Source organism: Haliaeetus leucocephalus, unplaced genomic scaffold (assembly GCF_000737465.1).
Source record: "Haliaeetus leucocephalus isolate CR32 unplaced genomic scaffold, Haliaeetus_leucocephalus-4.0 Scaffold450, whole genome shotgun sequence".
In the NCBI taxonomy this organism is placed as follows: domain Eukaryota; kingdom Metazoa; phylum Chordata; class Aves; order Accipitriformes; family Accipitridae; genus Haliaeetus; species Haliaeetus leucocephalus.
The window spans coordinates 18545435-18572643 of NW_010972886.1; the positions used below are offsets into that span (position 1 = coordinate 18545435).

A 27209-nucleotide genomic window follows, 5' to 3' on the forward strand; every position below is an offset into this window, starting at 1 on the left:
GGGCCGGAGGGAGCGCGGGGGCTCCACGTGGGGCCGGGAGAGCAAAGCTGGCATTCGTAACGGGCGCCAGGCACCCCGAGCCAAAACTCCGCCGCCGCTCTGCCCAGATCATTGGTCCAGGTCACGACAGCGGCTGCTTTCAAATTCTGTTAAACCTTAAAAAGGAAACAGGAAGCCTCTCGGCTCTTGACTTCATGCAGCTCAAGAGGCTCACACACATACATGCACACCCACACGCTCTCCTTCCTACCCCCGAGGCTGAAGCAATGGCAGGCAGGGCACTGCCGAGGTGGTAGACCTGTGCCCTCGGCGTGTTGTGCTCCTGGCATCAGGCTGGACCTGCAAGTATTCTAACCCCGGCTGCACGGGGAGATCCTTCCTCCAGCCCCAGGGAAGCTGCCCTTCGCACCTCCTTGCAGGGGCTTGCTTAAAGCCTGCCTTGCTGCTTCATTTTGTTTGTGGTCAAACTCATCTTCATCTTCCAGCTTACAGAGCCACCAAGCAGCATCAGCCTCATGCCAGCAGGAGCATGGACCCCAAGGTGCCAGACTGCTGTCCCAAACTCCTCTGAACGTGGGACAAACCCCCATTTATCCAGGAGGACAGTGAGAGGCATTAGCCCAGCTTCAGTTCAGGTTTCTCAGCTTTTCACTCAAAATCCAGCATTTGTATTTTCTGCTCTTCCTCCCACAGCACACACAGGGCAAAACAAGTAACAGAGCTAAACCGGTGCAAGTCGTTCCATGTTTGTGGTAGGGGTTTTAGGAGGCTAGGAAACTTTCGTCCTCAGAAAAGTCAAGGGCGGATTGCTAGGGAAAGAAGTTTCATTCACTTTGTGAAGAGTTTAATGCTTCACATTTCTCCAGTTTAGAAGAAAACAACTTCCCCAAGCTGCAGCAAGGGAGGACATATGTGCACCCCCAAGTCTGGCACGAACCACTGTCCCCAGGGGAAGGAATGGCCAGGACCACACAGCTAGACCTCATGGCACAAGTGGGGTTTTCTACACTTGTTAATGGCTTTATTTAATTCACATAACAGAGAAGGTACCTTTAGAGTAGGTGGGTTTTTGTTTTGTTAAACCCAATGTCTCCAGGCTCCAAGAGTCAGAGAGGCACTGCAAGGTGCTCCCTTTCCTTTCCAAAATCTCAAAGGCAAACCCTCGTCCCCAGAACCGAGACATCTCCTATGCACTCTGTGCAGGAACTTCCCTCAGGACACATCTGATTTCCTCTTGCTGTCGCTACTCCACCCGTGAGGGTGTTGTGTGTCAGGCTCATTCTTTTTTTGCAACCCCTGTCCTGACCCAGAGCCAGCAGCAGGACGCAGGAGACCGTCACCCCCAGGTCACTTGCCAGAGCTCGCGCCTGCAGAGAAAACCCATCCGCTCGCTTCCCATCATCAAGGCAGGGACCTGTGCAACCCCCAAACAGGACAGCTCAGGGGGCTGGCACCAGAGCTACGGCTCCAAAGCCTTTGAGCTCTTTGTCCATCACGTGGGTTAAGGACTTCACCTCCCCTGAAACAAAACACTGACTTCCCTATGTGGGTGCCTAAGGAAATTGCATCAACTTCTGAACAGCTTAAAAAAAGGGGAGAGGGGTGGGATTTGTCATGGGGCCCACATGTCGTTCCTTCAGTACATCTTAAGCCACTGAAAACCTTGGTTAATTCACGTCAAATGTTCTTTTTAACAACACTTAGAAGGTTTGTAAAATTTTTTCTACTTCTGCTTTCTTCACAGTCACTCTGCTCTTGCTCTGTCCATTTGTCCCCTCCCTAAAATCCTTTGGCTCCCCCTACTTGAGGGATTGGAAAAAAAAAAGGGGGGGGGACCAAGATCAGCGCAAGTCCCACAGAATAAGATCAAATTTGAAACTTCAGAATAAGCAGAGTCCAACAGCTTGGGCTGGCTGCTTTTCCAGTAGTAATCATTCAACCTCTGGCTGCTTTTATTGGAATAACTCCACCTGTTTTATGAAAAAATTAAGTGCCTGGCCTGCCCAGCACAAATACGGAACCAGCCATGCTCCAAGTTCAGTGCTCTGGGGAAATACATAAGGCAGGGTAGCAGAGATGTAGGAAACACAAACGAATGCCCCATTATTTAAATTGTCTGTAACTAGTTTCAGTTCTTGCCCAGACATAACGTAACATAGTGGAGGCAGGTGTTTTCTCAGCAGCCACTGACTAATTGCAGAACAAAGATTAGAAAAGAAAAAAAAAAAAAAGATGTAAACAGTGCAGTAGTGAGTATGTCACAGATGAGTCGGAGCAGAGCAATTTACACTTACAGAGTATGTACGCTTATGGAGGAGACATACAGTAGCCTTTATGAAAAAAAAAAAAAAAAAAAAAAATCACATGAATGAGACTGAAAGATCATGCCAGTTCTTGAAAAGCATACTTGGCACAATGCAAGCAGCATGGCAGGTGGCTTGCTTTCCCTTCCAGCCTGAGACCCAAGAGGAAAAGCAAGTTTGGCATCTTCTGGGCTGCCTATCTCCTAAAATCTGCAGTACCTCATGGAAGCGGATTAAGATACTTCACAAGCTAAGAGGTTATAAAAACAAGGAAATTGTATGGTTCCCAGCCAAGGCATTTTCAGAACTCACCACAAAAAGACATATTTGTAAACAAACCTTAGTTACAAAAGTAAATTTATTATTAGTTCACTTTTACAATTTTTTTTTTAATTAATTGTAACAATTTATAAATAACTCCTGGTCATAGTCACCACATCCAGGGACAAGTCTGAAGTTTGTGTTGTTTGAGAAGTTACAAAATCAAGTACGTTTTACCTGTACGTTTTCGAAAAGCATGAAACAACACACAGCTGGCTCTATTGTTCAGTAACCGCACGCAGAACAAACGTCCCAGACCTACAGCACCATGGACTGTGGATTTCTAAGTAACAGAGGAGCGAGCCTTAGTAACGCACGAACTGGCATATTCAACTGCTTGAACTTCAAAAGCAGCTCAGAGAAACTCGTGCTTCCTAAAGAGATTAAAAAAAAGAAAGAAAATGAGCACGCACTGGTGTAACGCTTGCCCAACAGAAGAACTGTCAGTAGAAGAAGGAGAGCCAGCCAGCGTTCAGAGTGTATCTCTGGAGATGTGCTCACTGCTATTCATTTTGTTGCAATGCTGGTTAAAAAGTGAATTTTTATATTAGAATTTTAAGAAATCTCAAATTCAATTAAGATGGCAGGAACTCCCAGAATAGAGGCACATAACAGGTAGAGAGGACACAGAAAACCAAGATTTCCATAAAGGTCTTTTGACCTGAACAGATACCCAGGCACCTCACTGGAAAACATCCAAGACAAGACATATTAGCCTGTACGCTCAGGGTGCCATCACCTGCACAGGACTCCTGGGCTGGGGGCTGTGGCCTCCGGGAAGCCTTCAGCAATGGATTCCTCTCACCACTGAGGTGGTAATGTTCCTGCCACACCCCTAAGCAAGCCACAGAGTTCCCCAAATTGAAGTCCAGCTGCATTTCTTTTGCAACCCGAGAAACCTTAGGCAAGCAGAGGAGGACTGGTACATCCCCAGGTTGGGCTGATGGAGGGCAAGAGAAAAGCTGCCTAGTGAAAGGGTGCAGAATTTCCCTGGATCCTAAATCAGATTGCCACTGGAAACCTAGAAGAGGTGATTGCTCTGACTAGGTGCTTATAGGAAAGAGATTTAAGGACATTTGGGATACAGCTAGCCCAACAAAAAGAATGCCTTCCCCTGTCACAGCTCATCTTATCTGGTCCTACTGCCTGCGAGAACATTGCTACCTGCAGGTCAGGAAAAAGCCAAGACTTTTTTTTATATAGGCTAATTCTGGCTTCTTTAGTCCTGCATAAATTTTCTACCTTTTATGTCCAGACTCGAGACAATTAACAAAGAATAAAAAAATCAACGGAACTGCTTTTAGAGGAGACACACGCTGTCACATAATTTGCAGGATATACTCCTTCTAGTATGCAAGGCCAAACCCAGCAGCATGTGTCCACACAAGTCCAGAGTGCTGTCCTGCACTCCAGTCTTACCTTCCAAGCCTCCAGCTGCCAGCTGACCTGGCGTTGGGACAGAGTGGTAAATAAGGAAGCAAGCCAGCATGCTCAGTTGAGATTCTTCTGTGGGCTGCCCACTTAGGTAGGAATGCAGAGACACATCCCCTCCAGCTGTAACAGACAAGACACACTGTTGAAATTTTGGGAGCATTTGTGGGAGGAAACAGAAAGGCAAGACAACAGTATTTCCACAGAAAAAGCCCCCTGAAAAGTGTCTCCATCTCCCCATAGAAGGTGGGCTAGGGGTTTGTTGCAAACCTTCTTCCTTCTGCCATGGCCACCCTACACCCTGTTATCTGCTGTCACCACCCCTCACTTTCACTCCTACAAAATTCTCCCAGTGCATTATTAGGAAAGCACGTTCCTCGGGAAACAAAACCTTCCAGGTTAACTAAACTTCCCACCAATCCAGTCAAACATAATTCTTCAGTGAATGTTTCACACCAAACTGAAAACAAGTTGTTCTATGCTAACATGCAAGTGCCTTCCCTTCAGTTACAATTTTTCAGTACTTTTGAGGCAAAAGTCAACCTAGATCAGCAAGAAGACAAGAACGCTGAATCACAGCTGCAGGATTAAAGTTATCTTCTCCATACCTTGAAGCCACTGATCCAAAGTGTTATCGATAGTGCATTTCATCACAGGCAGAAATTCAGAGTTCATGAAGAGTCCTCGGTTCGGATTCCTGCTCATCCTCTCCTGGTGACTTCTGGAACTGAAAAATTCTAACACCAGCTTTATCTGCCATAGCTCAAATGTCTCAGACATTTCTTTTCTTTCTAATCTCCTCACAGCCTAGCAGAGGGGAAATACAAAGTGACAGTGAGAACGTGAACTGGAGGAGGAAAGAAACATTGCTGTCATAAACATTAATAAGTGAATCCTAACCCCCCCGCCTTGCCAAGGACTGCCCTTCTGAGCACTCACTGAGAAAAACTGCCAGCTAATGCTTCTGGTTTAATTTCAGTTTTCATTAACTTAGATTATTTTCCAATTTGCTTTTAAAATCTCTGCTATCTCCCTGCAAGCTCACTAATATATCTTCCCTTCCGTCTTCTACAAAATAAAAAAAAAAAAAAAAAAAAAAAAGAAGAAGAAAATCACAGGCAATGAACAATACTCTTACGCCAAAGTATAACTTTAAAAAAAAAAAAAAAAAAGGCGTTTACTCCACCTGATCTATTGCTATGTACGTGGGCAGCATCTCTGGATTTTCTTGAGTAACACACTCATAAAGAATCGAGGAGAAAAGATCCAGGATTTCCTGTTTCTGATAAAAGACACATGTTTAACAAAGCACACATGCTAGATACAATTTATTTCAGGTTCTCGCATTGCTCACATTTCCTTCCATTAAAGTTAACCCATGCACTGACATTGCATAAATTAGCAATAGCTAACAATGCTACACAGTTTGCTTTCATTCTTGGGCTTATTAAAACTAGGCATAATGCAGCTATATTTTACTCCCTCCCTTAAGTCATTTCGTGCAAAGGAATACAGTGCAAAACACGCTAACCCTTCTGCAGCGATTTCACCTAAATGCTTCAGGACACTGAACATGGCTCTCGGTATTTGTTAAACACATTCTGCAATGAATACAACTGGTGTATACAACTAAGAGCAACGGTGATGTAAGCAATGGGGAAAAAACCCAAACAAACCCAACAAAAACTATAGGGTCAACACTGTTTTACGCCTTTGTATTACAAAACATCCCTTAGAATATTCCCTGTCCCCACCACTTGAAGGACTGAATTCTGTTCCTCAGTTTAACATTTTTCCCACCTTTTCTTCATGCAAACAAGAAACCATGCTAGTCCACATCTAAGCATCATACCTGGCCCATGTTCACAGTTGGTTTGCAAAAATAATCAGCGAATGAAAACAAAGCAGGATCAGAAGTGAAAGCTGAAATTGCTTCTGGCTAAAAAACAGATTAAAACACACTCTTAAAATGAACTTTTTGGTTTTACTGCACAAATGTAATGGCAATTTATACCCAACCTTTCCTTCCCCAGCACACAAGTGAGAAGACTGTAACCTACCTAAAGCGTATCATGGACAAAACAGGTCCAACACTTCTGTCTGCCCACGACAAACATACATTCACATAGCTGCTCATAGCTTAAGCTCATCACATGCCCTGTGAAAGCCACCAGACTTCCTTTCCCTCAAGCAAAGCAAGTAACTTCAGCACTCATAACCATGTGGCAGAGCTAGGTGCTGGAAATAAATTAACACAGCACAACCTGCTGTGCTTCCCTCAACCTTTCTAGAGGCAGCATTAATGGCAGGAAACCAGTTTGGGAGCGATACCTTGAATGCCCGAGCTTCAGAGTTTCGGTGAGTAACAGTCTGTGCTAAGAGACTGCGCCAGCCCATTGGGTCCTCCTTGTAGGAGAGCTGCCCAGCTCTCAGCTTCACATACAAGACACCACCCTTTGAAAGGATTGATCTGAAATAACAACACCAGTGCCTACTTTAAATTGATACATATGCACAATGAGGCAGACCTGTAAAGGAAACCTGAACTCCCAACAGCTCATATGAGATAATACCCCCATTTAGGCTTTGTCCTGATTATTTAAGCCCTGCCCCACTTGTGTATACATAGAAATCTTGGTATCTTCAGGGCAGGCTGCTATCAAACCGTGATGTGATGGCAGGCAATGGTGATGAAAAAGGCATGAGGCCTACTGATACAAGGAATGTAACTTCCTGAAGCCACTGCAGGTTCTTATTAGACTCTAAGATGAACTCCCAGCACCAAGGAAAACCATGCAAGTTGGTATCCACAGCTTTAAAGGCATGCTGGAAGGCCCTTTCTCCATGTTAGAAAAAAAAATTAAAAAAAAAATACAAAACCCAAACAAAACCCCACTACTCCTGACCAAGCCTACAAACAGAAGTGTGCAGCAGTTCAAAGTCACACTATTGCAAAGCAGCTGCATGTTTACCTGATTTAGAGTATCAGTTGTGCCATTAACTGTAGGCTCTGGGCATCCTTAAAATAACTAAATTATCTGTACTGAAACTAACTGCTTAGCATAACAATACAGCAGCAATTCACATGTAGTAAGATAGGGAAAATTATTTCTCACACGCACATTTATCTCCAAAACACTGCCGGCCAGGTTCCTACCATTTTAAAGGGCTGAGGACAAGATGTTGTTACATGAGAGCTGACAGATTCAAAGCATCTGGAGACCCAGAGAACAGGTAGGTCCCAAAGGCAGCAAGTTCCTCAGTCACCCACGCTGGTTTCTGCTGCAGCAGCACAGGAAGGCTCTTTTGGACAAACAAGTGCTCAAGTGTGGCAAAGGCTCAACCCAGAAGGACAAAGCTGGCTTCTGCCAGCGCTGGTGCAGCCGATGTATCAGTATTTGGCTCCTGATCTGGAGGAATCTGCACTCTGCCTCAGTCCTGTCTGTTATCTTTAAAGGCATGGACCAACAGATGCTGCATTGCAGTGCCTAGTTTAATCTCAATAGTGGCATTTAAATTAACTAGAAAAACCATGTTACGGATGAAAGATGCAGCTGGGTGCTTCTATACTACTCACAGTGACAAGTTACACTGTAGGCTGTTAAGCACAAAGATGAGAATGATTTTACCCACAGATACTGTATTCCGGTAAGATTTCTGTTTTTCACAGTTGCCTGACGGAGAGTTAAAATGCAGTAAGCAGTACTTTGTATACTTCACGTAATATGAGAAAAATAGTATTTCACAAAGCAGTAACAGTTAGCTAACTACTGTATCAACAGTCTGGGAAACATGACATCATATCAACTCAAAACTAAACTAAAACCATGAGTTTAAGATGGTTTCTGGTACTGCTCAATCCTGCTGCCAATATCTGCGGTTTTTACTATCAGGTTTTCCCCTGCCCTGTTTTTGCATGAATTATTCACATCAATAGGTGAAACCAGCCACGCAGTTTCTTTCTTCACCCAAAAGTGCTGTCAAATGCACAACAGTGAACCGATCAAAAGCAGACTTCTTTCCAAACTGTAGGTGTTACAAGTATAGGAGATTTAAAAAAAACAAAACAAAAAAAACCCTTAAAAAAGATATTACTACAAGGTCATTATTCAGTTAAGCATTATAAAGAATACTTACTTTAGATGATTCATTCCCTTGGTTAGATCTATTAGTAACTCCCAATACCGTGGTCCCTTCACTCTGATCTGTCAACGTAAGCAATTTTATTACTAGATATAACCAGAATCATAAAATTAAAGTTTTCTACACAAGCCTACAGTTCTTTCTGGGCCCTTACAAGAGCACATGTCCTTTTATAGTGCTACCCACACAGAAAACTCAGAAGGAAGAGCACATAGCTTTGTCTCTCCTACAGTGAAGCTTTCTGGTACAAGGAACTCCCTGCGACATCAGATCTTGAAAGCATTATGATCAAGACCGAAGAGAAGCACATAGGTTAATTTAACACATGCTCCACAGAGACAGAATTGTCTTTGGAGCCATTGCTATGGGACAGCATTATCCAGAGCCTGGCTAAGGTTGGACAGGGAAATCAAAGGAAAGTCACTAAGTCTCTGTTCTTGCACTGTCTGCAGCACAAACTGGGTGATTAAATTCCTTATTAAAATGGAGACTTCCTTTACCTGCTTCAGTAAGTGAAGCTCTGGAAGAAGCGTGGGTGCCATCAGTTCCTCGGTGGCTTCTGCATACCACTGTGTGCCCTTCAAAATGCCACCATTATTCACATATTAGTAAAGCTCATTTTCGTGTGAAAAGAAAGAAAACGTGCATCTCATTTATAACAACGCCATTGGCAGAAGTCAGTCAGTTTCTGTTCCTGAGTTCTGAGTAAATACATGACTTAGCATCGCCTTTAATGTCAGGAAACATAAACCTAAATTAAAGGTATATTTCCCACGGATGGATCAACACATAAGGTTGTGCAAGTCAGGCACACTTCAGCTGAACTCTGAAGGCTTAAGAAATTAACTATAATATGAATGTGAGGAACTCTTTGCCAGAACCACAGGGGATCCATGCTGCACCTCTTCTCCCCTGAAATGCCAAGAACCCTTTCTTCAGTCCTTTCATGAGCATCACCTGTCTCACGTAAGCATGTACAAAATAAATCCTACAGAAAGGACTCTTCCCCAAAAGACATATAATGGAAGCACTAAGGAGAAACACCAAGTTGCCTCTTTCAGCAGAATTAGGAGAAGGCTTTTAAAACCACAGGTGGTTCCAACCACCTCTGTGCCTTTGAAAGTCCTTCCTCTTTAGAAGGAGAACTATGACACTGGGTCAGTCATTACACACTTGACTGAAGACTTTGTGGTGCCTTTTACTTGTCCTGTATTCCGCTCTCAAGGTGACATCAAAGCATGTGTAAGGTGTGAGTGGGCTGAGCACAACCCTTCAATTATTTGTGTAGAATTTGGCTCGCCTCCACCACAAGTTGAAAACAAACTCAAGGCTGCTGGCCACAACAATGAAAATAGCGTGCCTTTGGTATATCAGAGTCTTCAGTTGTCTCCCACACCTTCTCAAAGGCCTTTGCTCCTTCTTGCCTTGCAGACACATTACCTTGTACGTAACCTCTATCAGTGCATAACAAGGAGTGTTTGAATCCACATCAACAGGTGTTAAGAGCCTTGGTTCTGCTGCCAGCACGTACAAGTGACGCAAAGCCTGAAGGTGGTACCTGCGTGTGGGAATAAGGAATTCAGCACTGTGCAGTACAGGCAGGGAATAAACCCCAAATACCAAACTATACACAGCTCAGTAACAAAATATAGTTGTTGATCAAACTAAAGAGAAATTTGTAGTAATGTAGTAGATTTTACATTTTTTTAACATGTATGGGTTAGCTAACACAACAGGACTTAATGAATCCTAACTAAAACTGATTGAGAGTCATAAACGGACAGGTCTTGCATGCAAATCTTTTCAGCTGAGCAAACTGGAACAGTCAAGTCACAGGAGCACAGTGTAGAGCCTCAGGAAACCTGCCTGCATTTCCTCACTGATCAAAGATCACTGCCATCATCTTATATCTTCACTTATTTCTTCTGTTTTCCACTTTTTTTTTTTTAAACCTCAAAAAATTTATTTACAGAGCACCTAGGTAAAAATTCTAGATCATTTGCTTCTAGATAACTCTTTCTTAAGAGGATGATTTAGCTTAAGGAAATATGAACCCTAGCAAACCCTTACCGATTGTCCGTGCTGTGAACAGGGAAGTGAGGGTACAGAGCACAAAGGAGAGCAGCAATTGAAGAATTTGAAGTGCTCAGTGAGTATCTGTAGAAAAACATTATCTATTAGTTTCAGTGCTAACAAAGGCTGGCCACTGGCAAAGGTGTTCAAAATATTTTGGTGTCCCAGGGAAGGGAAGGACCGTAGCAAAGAGCATACAAGCAAGGAATTTACAAATGTGCTCCTATAGCAGTGAAAATAAACAATGTAGCATTAGGAAATAAACAAAAGACAGAAACATTCCTATGGCATTCAAGTAATGCAGTATCGAGAAAACAGGACTTTCATTTGCAATAGAAGAGGTCTTTATGCATCTGTATGTTATTTAAAAAAAAAAAATCATCAAGTAAATTGCTCCAGCTTTTGCAGGAGAATTGAAAGAAGGAAGAAAAACTGTCTTTGGAAATGGCAAGTTACCTTCCTCCTCCCAGAAAGAGAAGCCCCAAAGCCATGTGGTGAGCTAGGTGGAACCCGTAGTTCATCTCTCCACCTGTCTTCTTGTGCATGAAACGGCAAAGCTGAAGGACTTTCAGGTTTCCAGAGCCAGCCATCACCATTGCAAGAGACAGCAGCAAGACACTCAAGCATGTTTCGAGATTATAGTGACCTGTCTTCAAGTACAATAGGGAAGGCATTATTACAGTTCTGTGGTCAAATGCATGCTTCTGGTCGGTCTAACACGCTGCTTTCTACCCCAGAGTTCGAAAACCACATTCCACAGAAAGAGGGAGAGCGGAGAACCAGCAAAGTCCTTAACAAAAATGATTCACAGCCCTGCCACATTCTATAAATAGTCTGCAATATAGAAAAGTAAAAGGGATAGTTTTGTTTCCATTAAGGTTTTGATGACGGTAATCAAAGTATGTTACACAACAAAGCCTCCTTTTCACTGAGAGAAAACTAGAAAGAACTTACTATTGAAGCTGTTGGTGCTGACAAACACTTCAGGAAATCTGTTGCATATTTGTACTGGAAAGAAAAGAAATGTGTACTAAATACAGATACAAAAGATAAGTTACAGCTCTATGGAAATTGAAGGGAAAAATAAAAACCTCTTACCAAGCATTTAAATGCTGCCAGATTTTCTGAACCGGCAAATCGAAATCCCAGTGACAAACACGCTCCAGCAATGATGTAGACATGAGCTTGCCTAATAAGCAACATAAACAGGAAATGACTAAATGTTCCTCTTTTCCTCATCTGAATACACATCACAAACTCCTTTATAATTAAAAAAGGGAAAATTGAAAAGAAAGACTTATCCTTTACAGAAAATGGAGAATAAAATTCCCTAAATATCAAGGGAGAGATTTTTTTTGCATACTGATATGTCTATAAAGAGTTCAGCTGCATTTTTCAGAAGAAGAATTTTTTACGTTACTTACGCCAGTGTTTCTAAACTCAGATCTTCAGATGAAGGCAGCTCTGTTGCATGAAGAGATATACTGTTCTCTCTTATGATCTATAAAAAGCATAAAAGAGAAAAATTAATCCAGGGGAAACATTAACTCAAACTCTGGGCATCAAGGGTTCATATGAGATACAAAACAGGGCTGTTTCACAGGCGTGTAAAAGTTGGGTTGGTTTTTTTTTTTTCCACATGCTATTGCTCCACTGTACTTCTGATCCAAAAGGGCCACCTTTCAATGGTCCTGGATCTGGTCCCTTAAAAATTTCTAAAACAATGGCAAGATTGTGTCAGAAGCACAGTGTTACTGTGTGTACTCAAATACGAGAGAAAACAGAACAGGATGAGACCTCAAGAGGCCATATAGACAATCAGCATCCTGTATTTCTGATATTTATTTATCTAACTTGGTCTTAAAAATGCCATACAACATATCTTGGAATATCACTGATCTCACTGTTGAACAGTTATTCCTAATGCTCAACTGAAATCAGCTTGCAGCAATTTTGCACCTGGCTTCTCCCTGGTCAATGTGGAGAAAAGTTTAATCCCTTTCTCTCTGTGGCACCATTTTCTGTCTTGAACAGAAATGCTGCATCCCTCCTCAATCCTCTCCTTTCTAGCATAACTGCATGGGAGGAGTCCCTAGTGCTCCCATAACAGTCCAGGAATCCAATGTAACAGTCATCTCTGTCACATGAACACAATTAACGTGCATTTTTTTGTGCAGGTCATGGGACTTCGGAAATGTTCACATGCAGAACAATACAGTGAGATGTAAAATAGGGAAGTAAACACATTAAATGTAAATACCTACTTGAGGCACGTTGCTATTAACCCACTTGGAATTGGGCAAGATGTCATCCCACAAAATCAGGCATCGAGCCAATGTCTAAAAAGTGAGAAAGCCAAAACGTAAGGAAGGAAAAAAACCCTACACAAACATCAGTGGTATTTTTTATGGTACTAACTGCATCCAGAAACACAGACAATCCAGCTACCCCCTAACAGCTTCTTCACTGTTTCTCAGCTTTCATATCAGAAATGACAAAATAGCACTATGTACTTATAACAGATGCTGAGGCCTAACTTATTTTATCTGTGAAATTAATTTGGGAAAAGCTATAAAAATTTACCTAAACGTTTAATTTAACATTCCACGTAAAATGTATCATTCAAATATTTCTCAATAAATTCTGTCTCTAGTGCTGCATGACAAGCAAGCTGTCTTACTACAAGTGGAAACTGTTTGAAGGTGTGAGTTTGGCTGGCAAGCAACAGGGTTACCAGCTATCTAAAGGATTCTGCATGATTGGCGTGTGGGCTGCATTAAAAATTAAAATTTACAAAAAAAATTAAACTAAGATGCATTTTTAGTATCTTTAAGTAGATGGAGAAATGAAACAAAAGAAAATCTTACCCTCAATAAAAGGAACTCTGGTTTTACAAAGTCCAGCAAATACATGGTATCTGGTGCTTGAAGCCAGTCAGCAATGGATCTGCAGAGCACAGTAAAGGTACAGGGTTTCCAGATCATATTTCAGCAATGCACAAAATTGAGTAAGCCACATGAAGCAGAGCCAACGTTACAGCAGTTTACACTGCTGTCACAAGTTACTGCAAAATGTCTGAGCAATTCCAGGTTAATACCTGTTATTAGTCTTTAGGTAGATCATAGCAAGTGCAAGTGTGGCACCTGGACAAGTAACGTCCACATTTATGGTGTCTCCCTCCTGTGAAAACAAAATGAATGCTTTCAGGCCAGTTGACTAGGAAGGCAACAGCCTGTAGTGATGTGCATACGCATTCAAAGTCACTTGATGCATCGAGATACACACCTCTCAGACTTCTAACTATTGCTATTTCAGCTTAAATGAGCAAAAATCATCAACACGTACCTTGATTTGATAACTGGGAGACTTGTGCTTCTCTCTGTGCATTCCTGCTTGGAATCGCCTGTGACCCCCAACCATGTACTGGTAAAGCTGCTCAGGAACATTGAGGTCCGACATGCCTATCAAATTACTACCGTGCTAAGGAATGAAGAGAAGAAGTAATATGGAAGTGCCTTCCCATATGAGAAAAAAAATGCTTTCGGACAAAGGCAGTTGGGAGTCAAAGATGAAACAGCTCTTACTACCCCACCCCAATATATAATGATTCTTCTACTAACTGCAGTTGAAATGAAGAGAGGCACTTACCCCTAGGCAAACCATGCCTAAGGCTAGCCCAGATGCAAGTGAATAGGACTCTCTGTCTGTGCAGTACTCCATTTCTGGGCCAGGGGGACGTCCTGGAGAAAACAAAACAGCAAAATTAATCCTTTAAAACTCAAGCTAAGTAAACATTGTTTAATTAAGCATGACATTCCTAATGAAATGAGGAGAAAAAAAAAAAAATCTGTCCCTTCTCAAGAAAGTCAGGAAAGTTCTCGGTGGAATTACAAGTTATTGTCATTGAACCCATCCATCACCAAATGGCAAACCTCCAGAAGCAGTATATATTGCTAAATGATATGACTGAAGTTCAGAGACACAGTGAAAATGCCATGTTACAATTGTGTATACTTTAAGACCTCTGAACCTATCCAAATGCTGCCAGCAGAGTTCAAAAGCTGTTGCCAGAGAAAACAGCACCTATCAAATTACCAGAAACATAACAGTTCACCCTTAAAATTTATCCCATTCTCTATTTAATAAACCATACAGTCTCTTTTAACTAGAGTTACCTATAAACATGAATAAGAACTTAACTGTTACAAATAAAATCAGAAGAACTATGCACAGAATGAGGACACAATTCAGATCAGAAATTGACTGTTCAGAATCAGCTCTTAAAGACTACTGTTTAGAAAGCCTTAAACAACTTGGAATAGGAGAATTTAGGACACGATGGATGTACTTCCACCAACCTAGTGAGCCAACAAGACTGTCCTTGCAAGAGGAAAGCATTTTTTCCCCACCCAGTGCCTCTGTCTCCGTTTTCTACCATAGCGGCTACCTCATCGACAGACAGGTGAAACAACAAATGTCTGGGAAGCATCTGATGCGTTGGGTATACAGTGTGCAATAGATCTGCTCAAAAGCTGTAGAGGGTCAGGATCTCTGCAGCTATGGCACCTGCGTCAGGAGGAACGTGTACTTACAGCAGACCTTTTACCAAGTAGCTGGCAACCCCAGAAACCCCAGACCACCTCTCATCAGACAAAATTTCCAGATGGAAAAAGTACCTAGGTGCAGCAATGATGCAGCTACATCTCTTCTACTAAATTCAATGATTGTTCTATGCTATACAAACACACAGTTCACAGCAACTTCTGTTCCTCTGAAAACAGAAGATGAGGTTTGGAAAACAAGAGGCGAATATTGTAGTGGCACATGTACAGTTTAAAGAAATGTTAAAATTCTCAGCTCCCTGATGTATTGTGCAAATCATTCACGTCATGGCTCTCCCAGTCCACATCCCATTTTTTCAGTGTTAGCACCTACCTATTTCAGCCAGCAGAACCTCAGCTGTGTGCCTGTGAGCAGTGCCCTGATAGACGAGGCCTATCCCTATCACAGCAGCCACCTGCACATTGTGGGGGACATCCAGCTCTGTTGAAGTTGGTGGCAGAAGGGCAGGTATGTGGATGCTCAGGAGGCGTGTAATGGCCATATCCATTGTGCCCAGCTTGGCAGCAGAAACGCCAAGCAACAGTCCAATACTTGTCATTTCATGGCCCTGAGAAAGGAAACAAATATCAGCGACCAAAGAAAGCAGACATGTTCAGAAAAGGAGAAACACTTGTCCCAGTGTTCCATTCACCCATCCCAATGAGCTGTGCACAATATGGAAAGATTTAGAGATAGAACTGCTGAAAATCTTTTAAACAGAAATAAAGTCCTGCACTACTAACATTAATGAAGCAACTCTGATATTCTCCCATACCAGTAAACTTCCAATTCAGTATTTCAAAGAAATCTGTTGACTTTTCTTTCTTGTTTTGTTTAAAGAATTCAAGTCCTATAGATACTTCTCTCTGTTGCTTCTGAAAGAAGGCCTCACCTTTGTTAAGTAGTCATGTATATTGAGCGTGGCAAGTTTTGTGAGATGCCCGTTGAGACCCAGAGCCATGAGGAAGCCTGCGTATTCATTCGCTAATTCAGCAATTTTGGGCTTGTTATAGACGATCCAAGCAGAGTCTATCTGTGAAGCAGGTGCTATCTTCAGGCCAGCAGCTACCCCATTGTGAAAGCTGGCCCAGCAAGCCATGTTAGGAGGCACATCGATGTTCCCACTGTTCAGATCAACAGTGGTGTTCCTAGGAGGAGCACGGCCTGCCAATGACAGAATCATTAAAAGCAATTAGGCAAATCCAAACCGCTTCAGAAACAGCTCTCAACTTCAGTAGGGTGGCAAGTAAATGAATACAGACAGCATGCTAGGTAACACTTCTGATCTGAGATGGCCTTGGGTATCTTCAGGCATGCCAGAAGACAGAAACACAGCATAGTAGATAAACAAGCAATATGGACTTTGCAGTATCTGTGTCCTGTATGACACCAACACTGACCAGCTGCGTCCTCTTAGGCAATTTATTTCACTTCTCTCTGCTTCTCAGAATGTACCTGATATAACGTCTCAGTGTTTGATAATAACACTGGCCTTGACCATTGCAGGAGAAGAAACTAGGAGGCAGATTCAAAACCAAAAATTGCTGCTACTTCACAAAAAGCACACTTAAGCTATGAAACTCTTTGCAGAAAGACACAGAAGATACCACAAAAATTATAAGAGGTTCAGAAAGAAATGGATTAACAATTGAAAGAAACTCCATCACGTTCTGTTAAATACTGAATTTCTTTGGAAGAAAACGCTGACCAACGTACCAGTTAGATTCAGCTTAGGGATGGGCAACTGCTCCGTTGGAACAGGATGGTATGAGAACAAAGTGAACATTCCTCGTCCAACAGGTAGTGCCATGGTTCGCTGACACAGCTGTAACAACCTGTTGGGGAGATGAAAGCAAAACCAAGCCAATTGCTTAATATGGCAAATTTTTCCAAATACATGATATAAAATGAACCTACAGACAACAGGCACTGGACAGACTATTTTTTCCCCTGACTATGAGATAGCATGTTTTCTTTCCTTTTTTAGTAGGCCAAACTTTTGAACCAAATCTTTGGTACTTACAAGACTGATCTCAAAGACACTTTAGCTGACATCATGTTGAAACTTGCCACCATTTTTTCCCTTAAAGCTAGGTGCTAGTTAAATAAATTTGTGCTATGGACAATTTAGCAGCCATATTGGAAACAAGGTGAAAGGAGAAAGCAAAACAAAGCTGATTGCCATATGGGATCTTGCTATGACTAGTGATCACATCTAGTAATAACCTGTGTACAGAATTAATAATGTGCTTCCAAGAATGCTGACCACAATTCTCTATGATTTACTCTGGAAACACTTTCTAGACTAGTTAGATTACTCAGCTTGTTAGGTCAGACAATAATCTGATGCATTCCTTTAGCTTCCTACTTCTGTAGAGTGTTTTGCATGTTAATGATGTTCTGAAGTTTGCTTTTTTTCTTTTGTTTTTTTTAAAGAAGATACTTTTAACATGCCCAAAATAAGTGAATAAAGAAGCAAGATGGGGACAACTGTGTGGCCACTGGGCATAGAAAGGCTCCAACAGGAGGTTTCAAAAGAGAGAGGGATGGGACAGTGAACTTGCTTTCTGTAGAATTAACTAGGTCCCCTGACCCAAGCCTTGCTTAGACTTAAGAGCAACCCTGAACAAAGGGCTCTCCAGTTTTAGGTAGGGGATGGGTGATGTTTTGATCTCTACAGAGGCATTTTCTCTACAGAGCATGTCCTGCTTATATTTCATACTTTTTAGGTGGAAAAAAAATGCTACAATCTGCTTTCAAACCCTAACTGATCTCAACATGCTGTTTGGGGTTCAAACTAACAGTCTTTCCCATATGCTGCTCCAGTCCCAAGAGCCCTCCAACTCAAATACAGCAGAGTTTTGATGTACACTGAGCTTCAAAGACTTGGATTATGAAAGCCAGCCCTCTCCTCTACTTTAACGTTCAGTTCAGAATCAAATATATTGCAGTGTTTCGTTAGACATACTTAACTTTAAGCCACCAAAAATATCCACACAATTTTTCACCCGAGTGAAATACTAGTGAGGAACAGCTCAAAATGGAGAGAGTTCTTTACCGGTTTTCTTTCTCTTCTATGTATTCATGGTCACTAGCTTCTGGCATCTGCACTACATTGACACGTACAGGACGGGCACTCTGAAGGAGTCTGCGTACTTCCTGCACCCTCAAATCCTCACTCCATATTAGCGACATCACTTCCTCATTCATGTCATTCATGCCATCCTCATCCTCTTCTGATTCAGTTCCAGAGGGAATATCGGAGGACAGCACTGGGCCCACAGACTGCAAGGGAAAGAGAAAGGAGAGAAGTAATTTCCAGTAGTGCACATGGATATTGCTAACTCTCAGAAAGCCAGCAAATACCAGCACCACAACCTGAATGCACTCAGCACAATTATCTGCACTGAGATGGGTCTGTAAATAGAATGGACTGACACTTCTGCAATCATGAACGACACTGTTCACACACCCCTTATGTTGATTTAGAAGGCTACGAGGATTTCTGAACATTGTAATCAAGTATTTTTGCACATCTAAATGGGACAAATAGCTATCAAGACAGGAGGAGATGACATCTCAAATACGTCAAAGATGTAGCAAAGGCTGTTGAGCAAGGACTGACAAGTGGGAGCTTTAAGAGGTGACATATGAAATAGTTATCTTTCTTTCAAAACTACTTCTTGTTTCAGAGCAGTAGTAGAAAAGGGCTTTCCCCTCCCTGCCTACACAATTATCTCTGACAGCTATGAAAACATATGTGTTTTTTCTTCAAGTTCAGCAGTGAAAAACAGAAACCTAGATGAGCATTTTGATGTATATTAAAACAGAGGTTAAACTCTGAAAGGCACAGATACAGTCCCCCTGGTGACAACCTGCTTTTAGAATTGCCAGTACCTACTGACCCTCAACCCAGTCAGGGCTGCTGTTCTGCGTATTCTGTTCAGAAACCTGCATTATTTTTCTAATCATTGACGTTTTCATGAATCAAAGCTTTAATTTGGATTACCCCCTGCAAAACCTTGGAAAAACCAAGCTACCTATTAAAACAGTCAGCCTGCATGGCAGTAAATTCCAAATGTTTGTTGCTGTCAGCCAACCTGGGTTTCACCACAGTACCAGAACATTTTTTGAACTTCCACACTGGAGCTACATGACCAGAAAAATACTGAAGCATTTTACTGCTTAGAAGCACTGTGGAAAAGCCTTCCTTCTATGCAAGACTTACAAAATCCTTGTTTAAGAATGTCCTCTCCTGATTATTCACATCACACAAGCGATGCACAGGACCTCCAACAAGAATTGCAAGGATAGCATACGTCAGGATGCCACAGAGTATGCCCACAATCTGCTTGCCCTACACTTGCTTCAGACAATGCTGTCACTCTGGATGAAGGACGGTTCATTTTATTTTTAGAGAGTTCTGCAGAAATAAGCTTTCCCACAGAATATAGTTTCCTTATGGTCTGACAGAATAATGTAGACATTGACCCTAAAGTGGGCCAGTATATTCTTCTTTTCCATCTTTCATAGATGAGATTCATTTAAAAAATAACAAGGCAAGTGATGACAAATATTGATATGGTAAATCTAGGAACAAAAGGACCCCACACCTCTCTTGAAACTGGTCATTTTTCCTGTTCTATACCTCAGAATTTCAACAAGCTGAAAGATACAGAATCACACAGACTAGATCAAACACAGGATCATCCTAAAGCTCACTGCTAACACACGACACCAGGAGTGCAAGTAAATTAACAGCTGATGAATGAAAACCAATTTCTTCTGATAAATACGCACTAAATCTCAATACATAACTGCACCACCCATATAGCCAGCGTCCGTTTTGAAACAGGAAACTCCACCCTGCCCTCCTGAGAAATGACAAACAATTTGGTGTTTGAAGATCACTTTATCCTTTTAAGGTAACATATATTCGAGGCATTGTTATAAAGTAAGTGATAAAATCAAATTTATCATCATTTTAAGATTCAGTACTGTTACAGCTGGGCAAAATTTCACCAGCAGAAAATAAAATGGATTTTTAATGAGTGGCTGGACATGGGATTTGAACATGTAGTTTGTTTGCTTTTCTGCTAAATGAATTAACTTTTTTGATACACAGTTAGTCATGAAGCCTGTTATAAAAAATTGGAATAATTTTAATATCATTTCCAAAGCTAAGACAGCAAAAAGGATCTTGACCAAGATGTACCTGAGACTACAAATCCCTCTTCCTGACTTCTGAAGAGGCTACAATCTGCTACTATTAAGTGATTTTATGTATGCCACTAGCCAGTTTTCAAGAAAAGCTTTGGCCTCCAGAGTGTCCTCAACAAGACACCTAAGTGAGCTACCACTCTATGAGATGCTAGTGATTCCCACCATCAGAAGAAAATGTTTCAGAGAAAAACACCACACGCTTTTTTTTCATTTTACTTCAGGATACAAATAATTAAACCCTTTTTGAGAAAAGAGAGCAATATGAAAAGTATATTTCAGAAAGCAATCCAGTTCTTCCAGAGAAGAGGGAGATGCCAGCCATGCCAACCCAAGAAGGAGCCAGACTGACAAATTCCAACTTTCTTCTCCTTGTGCCATTGCTGTTTTGATGGCGGAGTCTCTGGATGGAGTATCAAAACCTCTCTAACACCTCTCAAAGGTGCAGCCATTTTGGAGAGGAGCACTTCTCACGGAGGCAATCAAATAGCTCTGTAGGCAAAACTTTTGAGCACCATGCCTAAATTAAGTTTAAAATCTGTTTTATATTGACAGTTTCCACAGCTATGCACATACTCTTCCTGTGCCGGATGCTGGTTTTTATACTGAAACCCTCACATGCATGTAAACCCTGTGTTGCCCTCAATCTTGAATTCTGCACCTTCTGTTGCCCAGAGCATCAGCAGATGGTGGGGAAGTTTCTGAACAGAGTGCTCTATCCAATGCCCAGTATCGTGAAATCCATTTATGCCCATACTCACAGATTTACCCTTTTGCAGGTTCCCTTCACACGCCTGTTTGGACAGATCCTGGCGCCCGATCAAGAGACAAACTGCTTCTGGCCAGTCTGAGGCAGGCTGCTCTCGGCAATAATATATTGCATCTCTAATAGGAAGAGCCACACCAAAGGGGAGAGACTCCAGATCTCTTAGGGTGAACCCTTAAAATTAATAAGGAAAAAAATAAACTATTTTATCAAAACTAGATAAATTGTATTTCATATTATGCAAGCACAAGACTATTATTTATGATTGTTACCATTTTGCATAATGATAAAAGCTGCTCTTACCAACATTCGTCATCCAAATAACTAACTTTTCAGCCAGGCTAGAAACAGATGTGCTGTGGCTGAAACTGCATCTGTAAAATAAAGGTGAATAAAGGAGAAGCCAATAAATGCTAGTCCAAAAGTCAGCAGAAAGTCAAAAACTCAAGAGTTTAAAATAATACTAAAAAAAACCCATACCGACTGTCATCCTGTTCTGTTTGCTGTTTTCGTTGTCCTAGGAAAAACAAGACCACATTACTTCCACATTCTCCAAGCAAAAGTACAGCACATAACAAGCACAAGACACTAAGAGATACTATGATGGTATCAAAGCATCATTACCTGATGTAATCTTGCACAAATAATGGGAGGCTTCATTAGATACAGCATTCTCATCACCAAGTATGTACAGAGCCACACTCTGGATAGGAAAAAGACACCATAATACAAAGTCACTCAGTGTACAGCTGTTGCTATACTGCCTATCAAAATAGGCAGAAGAGTTAACTTAAACAGTGGAACAGGGCTGTTATGAAAACATTGTTAGTAAAAGGAGATTGAAACAACTGAAGCAAGCAACAAACTCTTACACTTTAGATTTCTAACTTTAAGTTTCGAAAAAATAAATCCTGAAACAACTCAATTTTCCCTAATAATTGTTTCAAGGGTAAGAAGAGAAAGACCTTTGAAACAGAAAAACATGTTCCTAGTCATGTTTCCCGTGTTGCTCATATTTCATTTAATTTCTCTTGCAAAACGCACACATCTTCTCCAGACACCATTTTTCACTCAGTTTTCTCCACATCTTGAATATTGCCTGCTTTGTGAAGACTCTGAGCGAAAAGTTATTCCCCAATCAAAGCACGGTCCACTTCAGCTATCTAGCCAGCAACAAAGTGATCTGTCACCCTATTTACTTTTTCATACTGCCAGACAAGCTGGCGTGCCAAAGGCAAAAGTCACAGGTAAAAATCTTTTGTTTTTCATTAAGATCTTCCAGTAAGAGACACTGCTGAGACACCAGCTCTGACCTCCCCATAGGCAAGTCACATAGAGGTAGGAGGAAAGACGAGTTGGGTGGACAGACACAGGTGATAGCCTGAGGGAAAGGCTACAGCTCTTCAGAGCTTGAATGCAGAGGCAAATTTAAGTGAAAGATTCAGCACTTTAAACAGTTTCAGTGCTGCTGCTTCAACCCTCCACGCTCTGAAGCAGAGGACAGGCTGACTCCTGGCAGCTTGTATCAGTGACTCTGCAACTAATCTTGGACACGTGGGTCAGATCAGAGTCTCTCCTCCCTGTTTTGCTCTTCAGCCACCCCAGGCTCAACATCCCTGCTTCAAACCCTGTATTGGCAGGTTTTCTCCATAAATGCTTTGTGAATAAGTGAGCGAGGCTGACCAGAAGATAACATCAGCACTTATAACTACTCATGCGACTAAATATTTATGTTGATGCATGCCCAAGAAGAAAGCCGGGAAATTCTCACTCACGAAATACAGTTAACTGAGTTACATTATTACTTTGCAAATGCCACTACTGCAAACCACAAAAAAAAAAAAAAAAAAAAAGTAGCAGTGAAGCATAGGCTACGCACTCAGCACTCACAAGCTCTCCTTCCCAACCTCAAATACCTCCTCCCACCTGCGAAAACCCATCCACACCCTTCAGTAATATTAAAGTAATAAAAGAGAAGAGGGTACTCACAGGGATTTCTCTCTGCTAAATACATATTATTCTCCCTGTGGAGAGGCTGACACTGCACAGTTTACTACACTGCAGGGATACTCAAGAGAATTTCATGCAGAACAATGAGGTCTACTTAGTACAGAGTAACAACACTTGGAGATGCTTGAGTCTCCAAACAGTACAGCTACAGCAGAGTTATTTATCACAGGCTCAATACCCCTCCAGTATGCCCCCGTTGCTCCACACAGTATGATTAAACCCTCTGTTATTTGACTTCCCACTGGGGACACTTTACTCACAGGAAATTAAGCAGCTGGGGCAAACCCTGGCCACAGTGTTGCTATGCTGACAGAATAAAACATATCCTTTTTACCAAAGTACGTACCAGTACTACCAGTTTGCTCCTTTCACAGACTCCTGGTAAGTAAGGATAAGGCTGTACTCCTTCTCCCTTCAGACAGGAACTCAGCCACTGAAAGATACTTGGAGGCTCAGCAGAAAAAAATGAGGGATGGTGCATGAAACCTGTTTGGACTTAATCATATGAACAGCAATGACATTGAGTTCATGGCAAATTCACAATAATTCTCCACTATTCCCAAAGCAAGCCCTACAGTACTTCTTTTAACAACAAAAACACAGTATTTCCCCAAAACGTTACAGATCACATCTCTCTCCTCTTAGATGGAAGTTTATAGCTAGATAGTAATGAAAACTTGAGACACCTGTCTTTCAAGAACAAAAATTATCTCAGCCCACAGCGAAAAGGAGTAAGTACAGAGTAATACTCAAAAACCTCACTGGAACAGTCTTGTAATTCAACAACATTAAACTGCTTAAGTGAGAGGACAACCTAACTATAATCTCTTTGCCTTCCCTATCCACAAACATGAATAGCAAAGCCTGAGCGATGCTATGAGATTTTTTTTTTTTTGGTCAGGAGAAACAGTAGTTTGTCTTACATGATTAGCAAATTTCAGCTGGTAGGACACTAAACAGGTGCACAAACAATGTATGGCCTTATTTTAACTTTGAGGTTTGTGCTTTCAGCTCTGATTTAGTTGTTGTGAACTATAAACCAAGAGCCTGCCAGCCTAGTGCTACTTTCCACAAGAGGGGCACATATCACTACCAGGCTTTTCCACAGTTGTCTGCTAAGATTTCTCAGCCAGCCTGAGCTAGGAGTTTGCCAAGATGAAACCATCGTTCCCTCCAAAATTCTTGTTCTGTGGAGTGTCCCATGAGGCACTGAACTGGAGGCACCAGGTCATGACTATACTATGCTAATTTCACTCCAGTCTTCTTAGGAGGCTATTAAAACAAGGCAACCTCAACACTGTGTGTGAGCAGTTTTGCATATTGGGGTTAAGTCCTGACCAGCCTTAAAGAGAACAGTTAGCAACATGCTCAGAATTAGAGATAATTTGTAAATCATCATCACTGAATATCCAGCTTCACATAGCCTTAAACTCACCTTGATCAATTATACAAGTCTGTCTGGAGGTTTTTACAAGGGCTGGATAGTCTCTGTAGTAATAGTCTATATAAGCTTCAAGTTTTAAGTCTCTAGAATGAGAGAGATTTGAATCACATTAGAGGGGGAAAAACCCACCCAACCTTTCTGCATTTCTGTGACATCTTCTGTTGATTTTTTTAAATGTTTGTGTACACACTAGATGTAAGGAGGGAAGTTCTGACTTTCTTAGCTAGGGCTGCTCAAGGGCATTGCCCCTTCCCTAAGCAGTGAATCTGCATGTTTAATTTTTCCCTGAGTACACTTCTCTTCAGCTGCTGTTCTGCTTTGTCCCACACCTCCACCATCATCACCACCTAAGGTGTGACAACTGTCACTACAGTTTCCCCCAAATTCTAATTGTTAAAGCCATATAACCTGCTGGGTTATCTGCAAGACATGAATGCATATAACAACTGGCAGCCTTAAAAGACACACAATCTTTCATTTCAGACTTGCTTCTAGTTGGCATGACACAATAGAGGACAGGCCAACCTTTTCAGCACTAGGGACTGGATGCCACTTCTGGGAACCATTTAGCCAGCCAGCTATAGCACGTGCTACTGGGGAAGAATCTATAGCCATAGAAAAAATTTGGCAGAAATAGCAAATACAACTCAGGGAGATGTTACTGGGCCTTTTACTTAAACACACATCTGTATCTATCTATCTATGTGCACGCAATGCAACTAGAAAGTGGTTGTGGAAGACATGAAGATGCAGTCACTGACTGCAGTGAAGATGCCACAACAAACAAGAATATTTGACAAATCTTGTGAGCTGAGCTGTGACGAAACAGTAGAAAAAACACAGGCTGCAGCATCTAAGATTTGTGAATCACACTGATGTTGGTAAGTGGTCAGACCCGTACAAGAGATTTGCTCCAGCAAATACATTTAAGCACAATAAGGTTTTAAACATTCATTTATTTTCTTCAAATACATTAAAAGCCTGCTGCACATTGGACAATCCCCAAACTCCCCATAAAAATAATACACACCCATCACCAAGAGACACTACACGATATACAATATCTGTGATTTGTCAGTTGGGCATACCTGGCCAGCTGAACCAGAACAACAACAAGTGAACGAATTCCTTCTCCCATTAGACTATTCAGCTTGAGCTCCTCATAGATCAGATGAAGAACAAAGAAAACAGCAGGAATATGGGTGAAAAGGAGGGTTGAGGAATCCAAACTAAGGCTCTGTGAAAAGTCATCCTTTGGAGCCAAAACTTCCAGAGGGTCTAGTCGCAAAGCTCTGGCTACAGGATGAGACTCAAAATTCCTATGGTAATCAGAGCTCAAGAGATATTCCCAGTCCTGGACCAAACAAACAGGAAAGAGGCAGAGGTTCCACAGTGAACATAACCTTCCAGCAAGAGTACTCCAAAGCACTGTTACAGAGGAAGTTTTTTTCCCCATAAACCAATACAAATGTGATTATTGTATGGTAAATGTGCTGCACAAACTCTGCAAGCCACAGAGATTCAGTTGCTAAGTTTCATCCCCTGACACCCCACCCCCCCCAGCCCCCTGTGTGCATAAAAGAATCAAAGCCTTATATTTAAGAGAACAAGACAAAAGAAAGCCAAGAGTGCCTTCTTTGCACCAATATTCTGTGCAGGAGACCTCACTGAGCATTTACGCAATTCGCCTAGTGCTCCCAGCCTTCTTTGTACTTCCCCTGCCACAGCACATCAGGCATTACATCCCGATCTTTGTTCCATGTAGACTGTAGTCCGTAACCCCATGGGCTCACTCAGCTGTCAACCCACAAAAAACTAATAGCACGACTGGACCACCACAGATTGTAAGCTTCTTATGATGGGATGATAGTAAGCCTCATCCACTTTACTGTTAGGCCATGTGAAAACTTCCTATTCCTGTCTAGGCAAAACCCAGTGAATCAGTCTTAAACAATCCGCTAAATTTGGTGAAAATCAGCACATTCAGTGAAGTATATAATCTGATACTCCCAACTTGCTAAAGGTGCTGAGTAGCCATGGAAGTGAGACAACTTCATTTTAAAGGGATGAAGCATCTAGGAGAGATTTGACATTGTCAGGAGACAATCTGGGATTGCTTTGTGATCCATATTAAATTCACTCCTGAGTCCAACCTCCCTCTTTGGAAGTGAGAACCCTGACAAGCAAGGTCACATCATGCAGCCACTGCACAGAGCAAAAGAACTTTTCTTCCCCTAAAGGCTTGTAAACTCAGATGAGCTCAGATGAAATGCAATACTCTCAGGGTGTTTCCTCTGGTTTGCCTTTGAAAAATACCAAACCAACCAACCCACCCCTCCCCAAGACTCTTATTTGTAAAACAGAACCATTTCTTACTTCATCTGACCCTGTTTCTGATGGTCTAGCCTTCTTTGGAGCAATAACGGGTGAAAGTGATCCTTCAAAATCAAGCTGCAAGAAATAAAAAGATCAGAAGTAGCTCAGTATTGAAATTCCCAGGATTGCACAAGTGAATCACTTAACATAACATCCAAATTTAAACTAAGCATTACATGACATTGCTTTGGGTACTTCTATATATTTTAGTTTCATATAAAACATATACTGCAATTCGATTTTTTTCTATGCACAGCTAGTTAATGCAGTGTATGGTGCATTAATTTCACAGTTTGCGTGCCTAACATCTGGTATTTACTAGGATGGGAAATACTGTGGATGAGCTAATGCTAGTAATGTAGATATACTGTAATTGCTTTCACTTCAGTTGTATGCATATCCTTGCTGGTTTTGTTGGTTTTTTTTTTCCTGAGGGTACTGCAAACATACTTGCTAGCAGGAAACTCACTTACAGAAAACTCCAAATACATCCAGTAAAACAGCTGAAAAAAACAGAACT

At 41.7% G+C, this 27209-nt stretch overlaps 1 protein-coding gene across 1 annotated transcript in view; it reads right to left on the reverse strand.

Annotated features, from left to right (window-relative positions):
* Window positions 1-2730: 2730 nt before the first annotated feature.
* Window positions 2731-27209, reverse strand: part of ANAPC1 (anaphase promoting complex subunit 1) — a 33772-nt gene continuing 9293 nt past the window's right edge. The window contains exons 17-47 of the mRNA XM_010574889.1: window positions 26690-26764; window positions 25402-25667; window positions 24305-24396; window positions 23216-23364; window positions 21484-21562; window positions 21340-21376; window positions 21163-21233; window positions 20855-21033; window positions 17932-18158; window positions 16590-16708; window positions 15766-16037; window positions 15207-15441; window positions 13920-14011; window positions 13617-13751; window positions 13369-13451; window positions 13139-13217; window positions 12536-12610; window positions 11696-11772; window positions 11370-11460; window positions 11226-11279; window positions 10728-10921; window positions 10269-10355; window positions 9639-9756; window positions 8699-8776; window positions 8193-8260; window positions 6387-6525; window positions 5908-5994; window positions 5242-5337; window positions 4664-4862; window positions 4044-4178; window positions 2731-2998 (exon numbers count right to left, since the gene is read on the reverse strand). Of these exons, the coding sequence (XP_010573191.1) occupies window positions 2883-2998; window positions 4044-4178; window positions 4664-4862; window positions 5242-5337; window positions 5908-5994; window positions 6387-6525; window positions 8193-8260; window positions 8699-8776; window positions 9639-9756; window positions 10269-10355; window positions 10728-10921; window positions 11226-11279; window positions 11370-11460; window positions 11696-11772; window positions 12536-12610; window positions 13139-13217; window positions 13369-13451; window positions 13617-13751; window positions 13920-14011; window positions 15207-15441; window positions 15766-16037; window positions 16590-16708; window positions 17932-18158; window positions 20855-21033; window positions 21163-21233; window positions 21340-21376; window positions 21484-21562; window positions 23216-23364; window positions 24305-24396; window positions 25402-25667; window positions 26690-26764 (3804 nt within the window). The 3' untranslated portion in view covers window positions 2731-2882. The remainder of the gene's footprint in view (window positions 2999-4043; window positions 4179-4663; window positions 4863-5241; window positions 5338-5907; window positions 5995-6386; window positions 6526-8192; window positions 8261-8698; window positions 8777-9638; window positions 9757-10268; window positions 10356-10727; window positions 10922-11225; window positions 11280-11369; window positions 11461-11695; window positions 11773-12535; window positions 12611-13138; window positions 13218-13368; window positions 13452-13616; window positions 13752-13919; window positions 14012-15206; window positions 15442-15765; window positions 16038-16589; window positions 16709-17931; window positions 18159-20854; window positions 21034-21162; window positions 21234-21339; window positions 21377-21483; window positions 21563-23215; window positions 23365-24304; window positions 24397-25401; window positions 25668-26689; window positions 26765-27209) is intronic.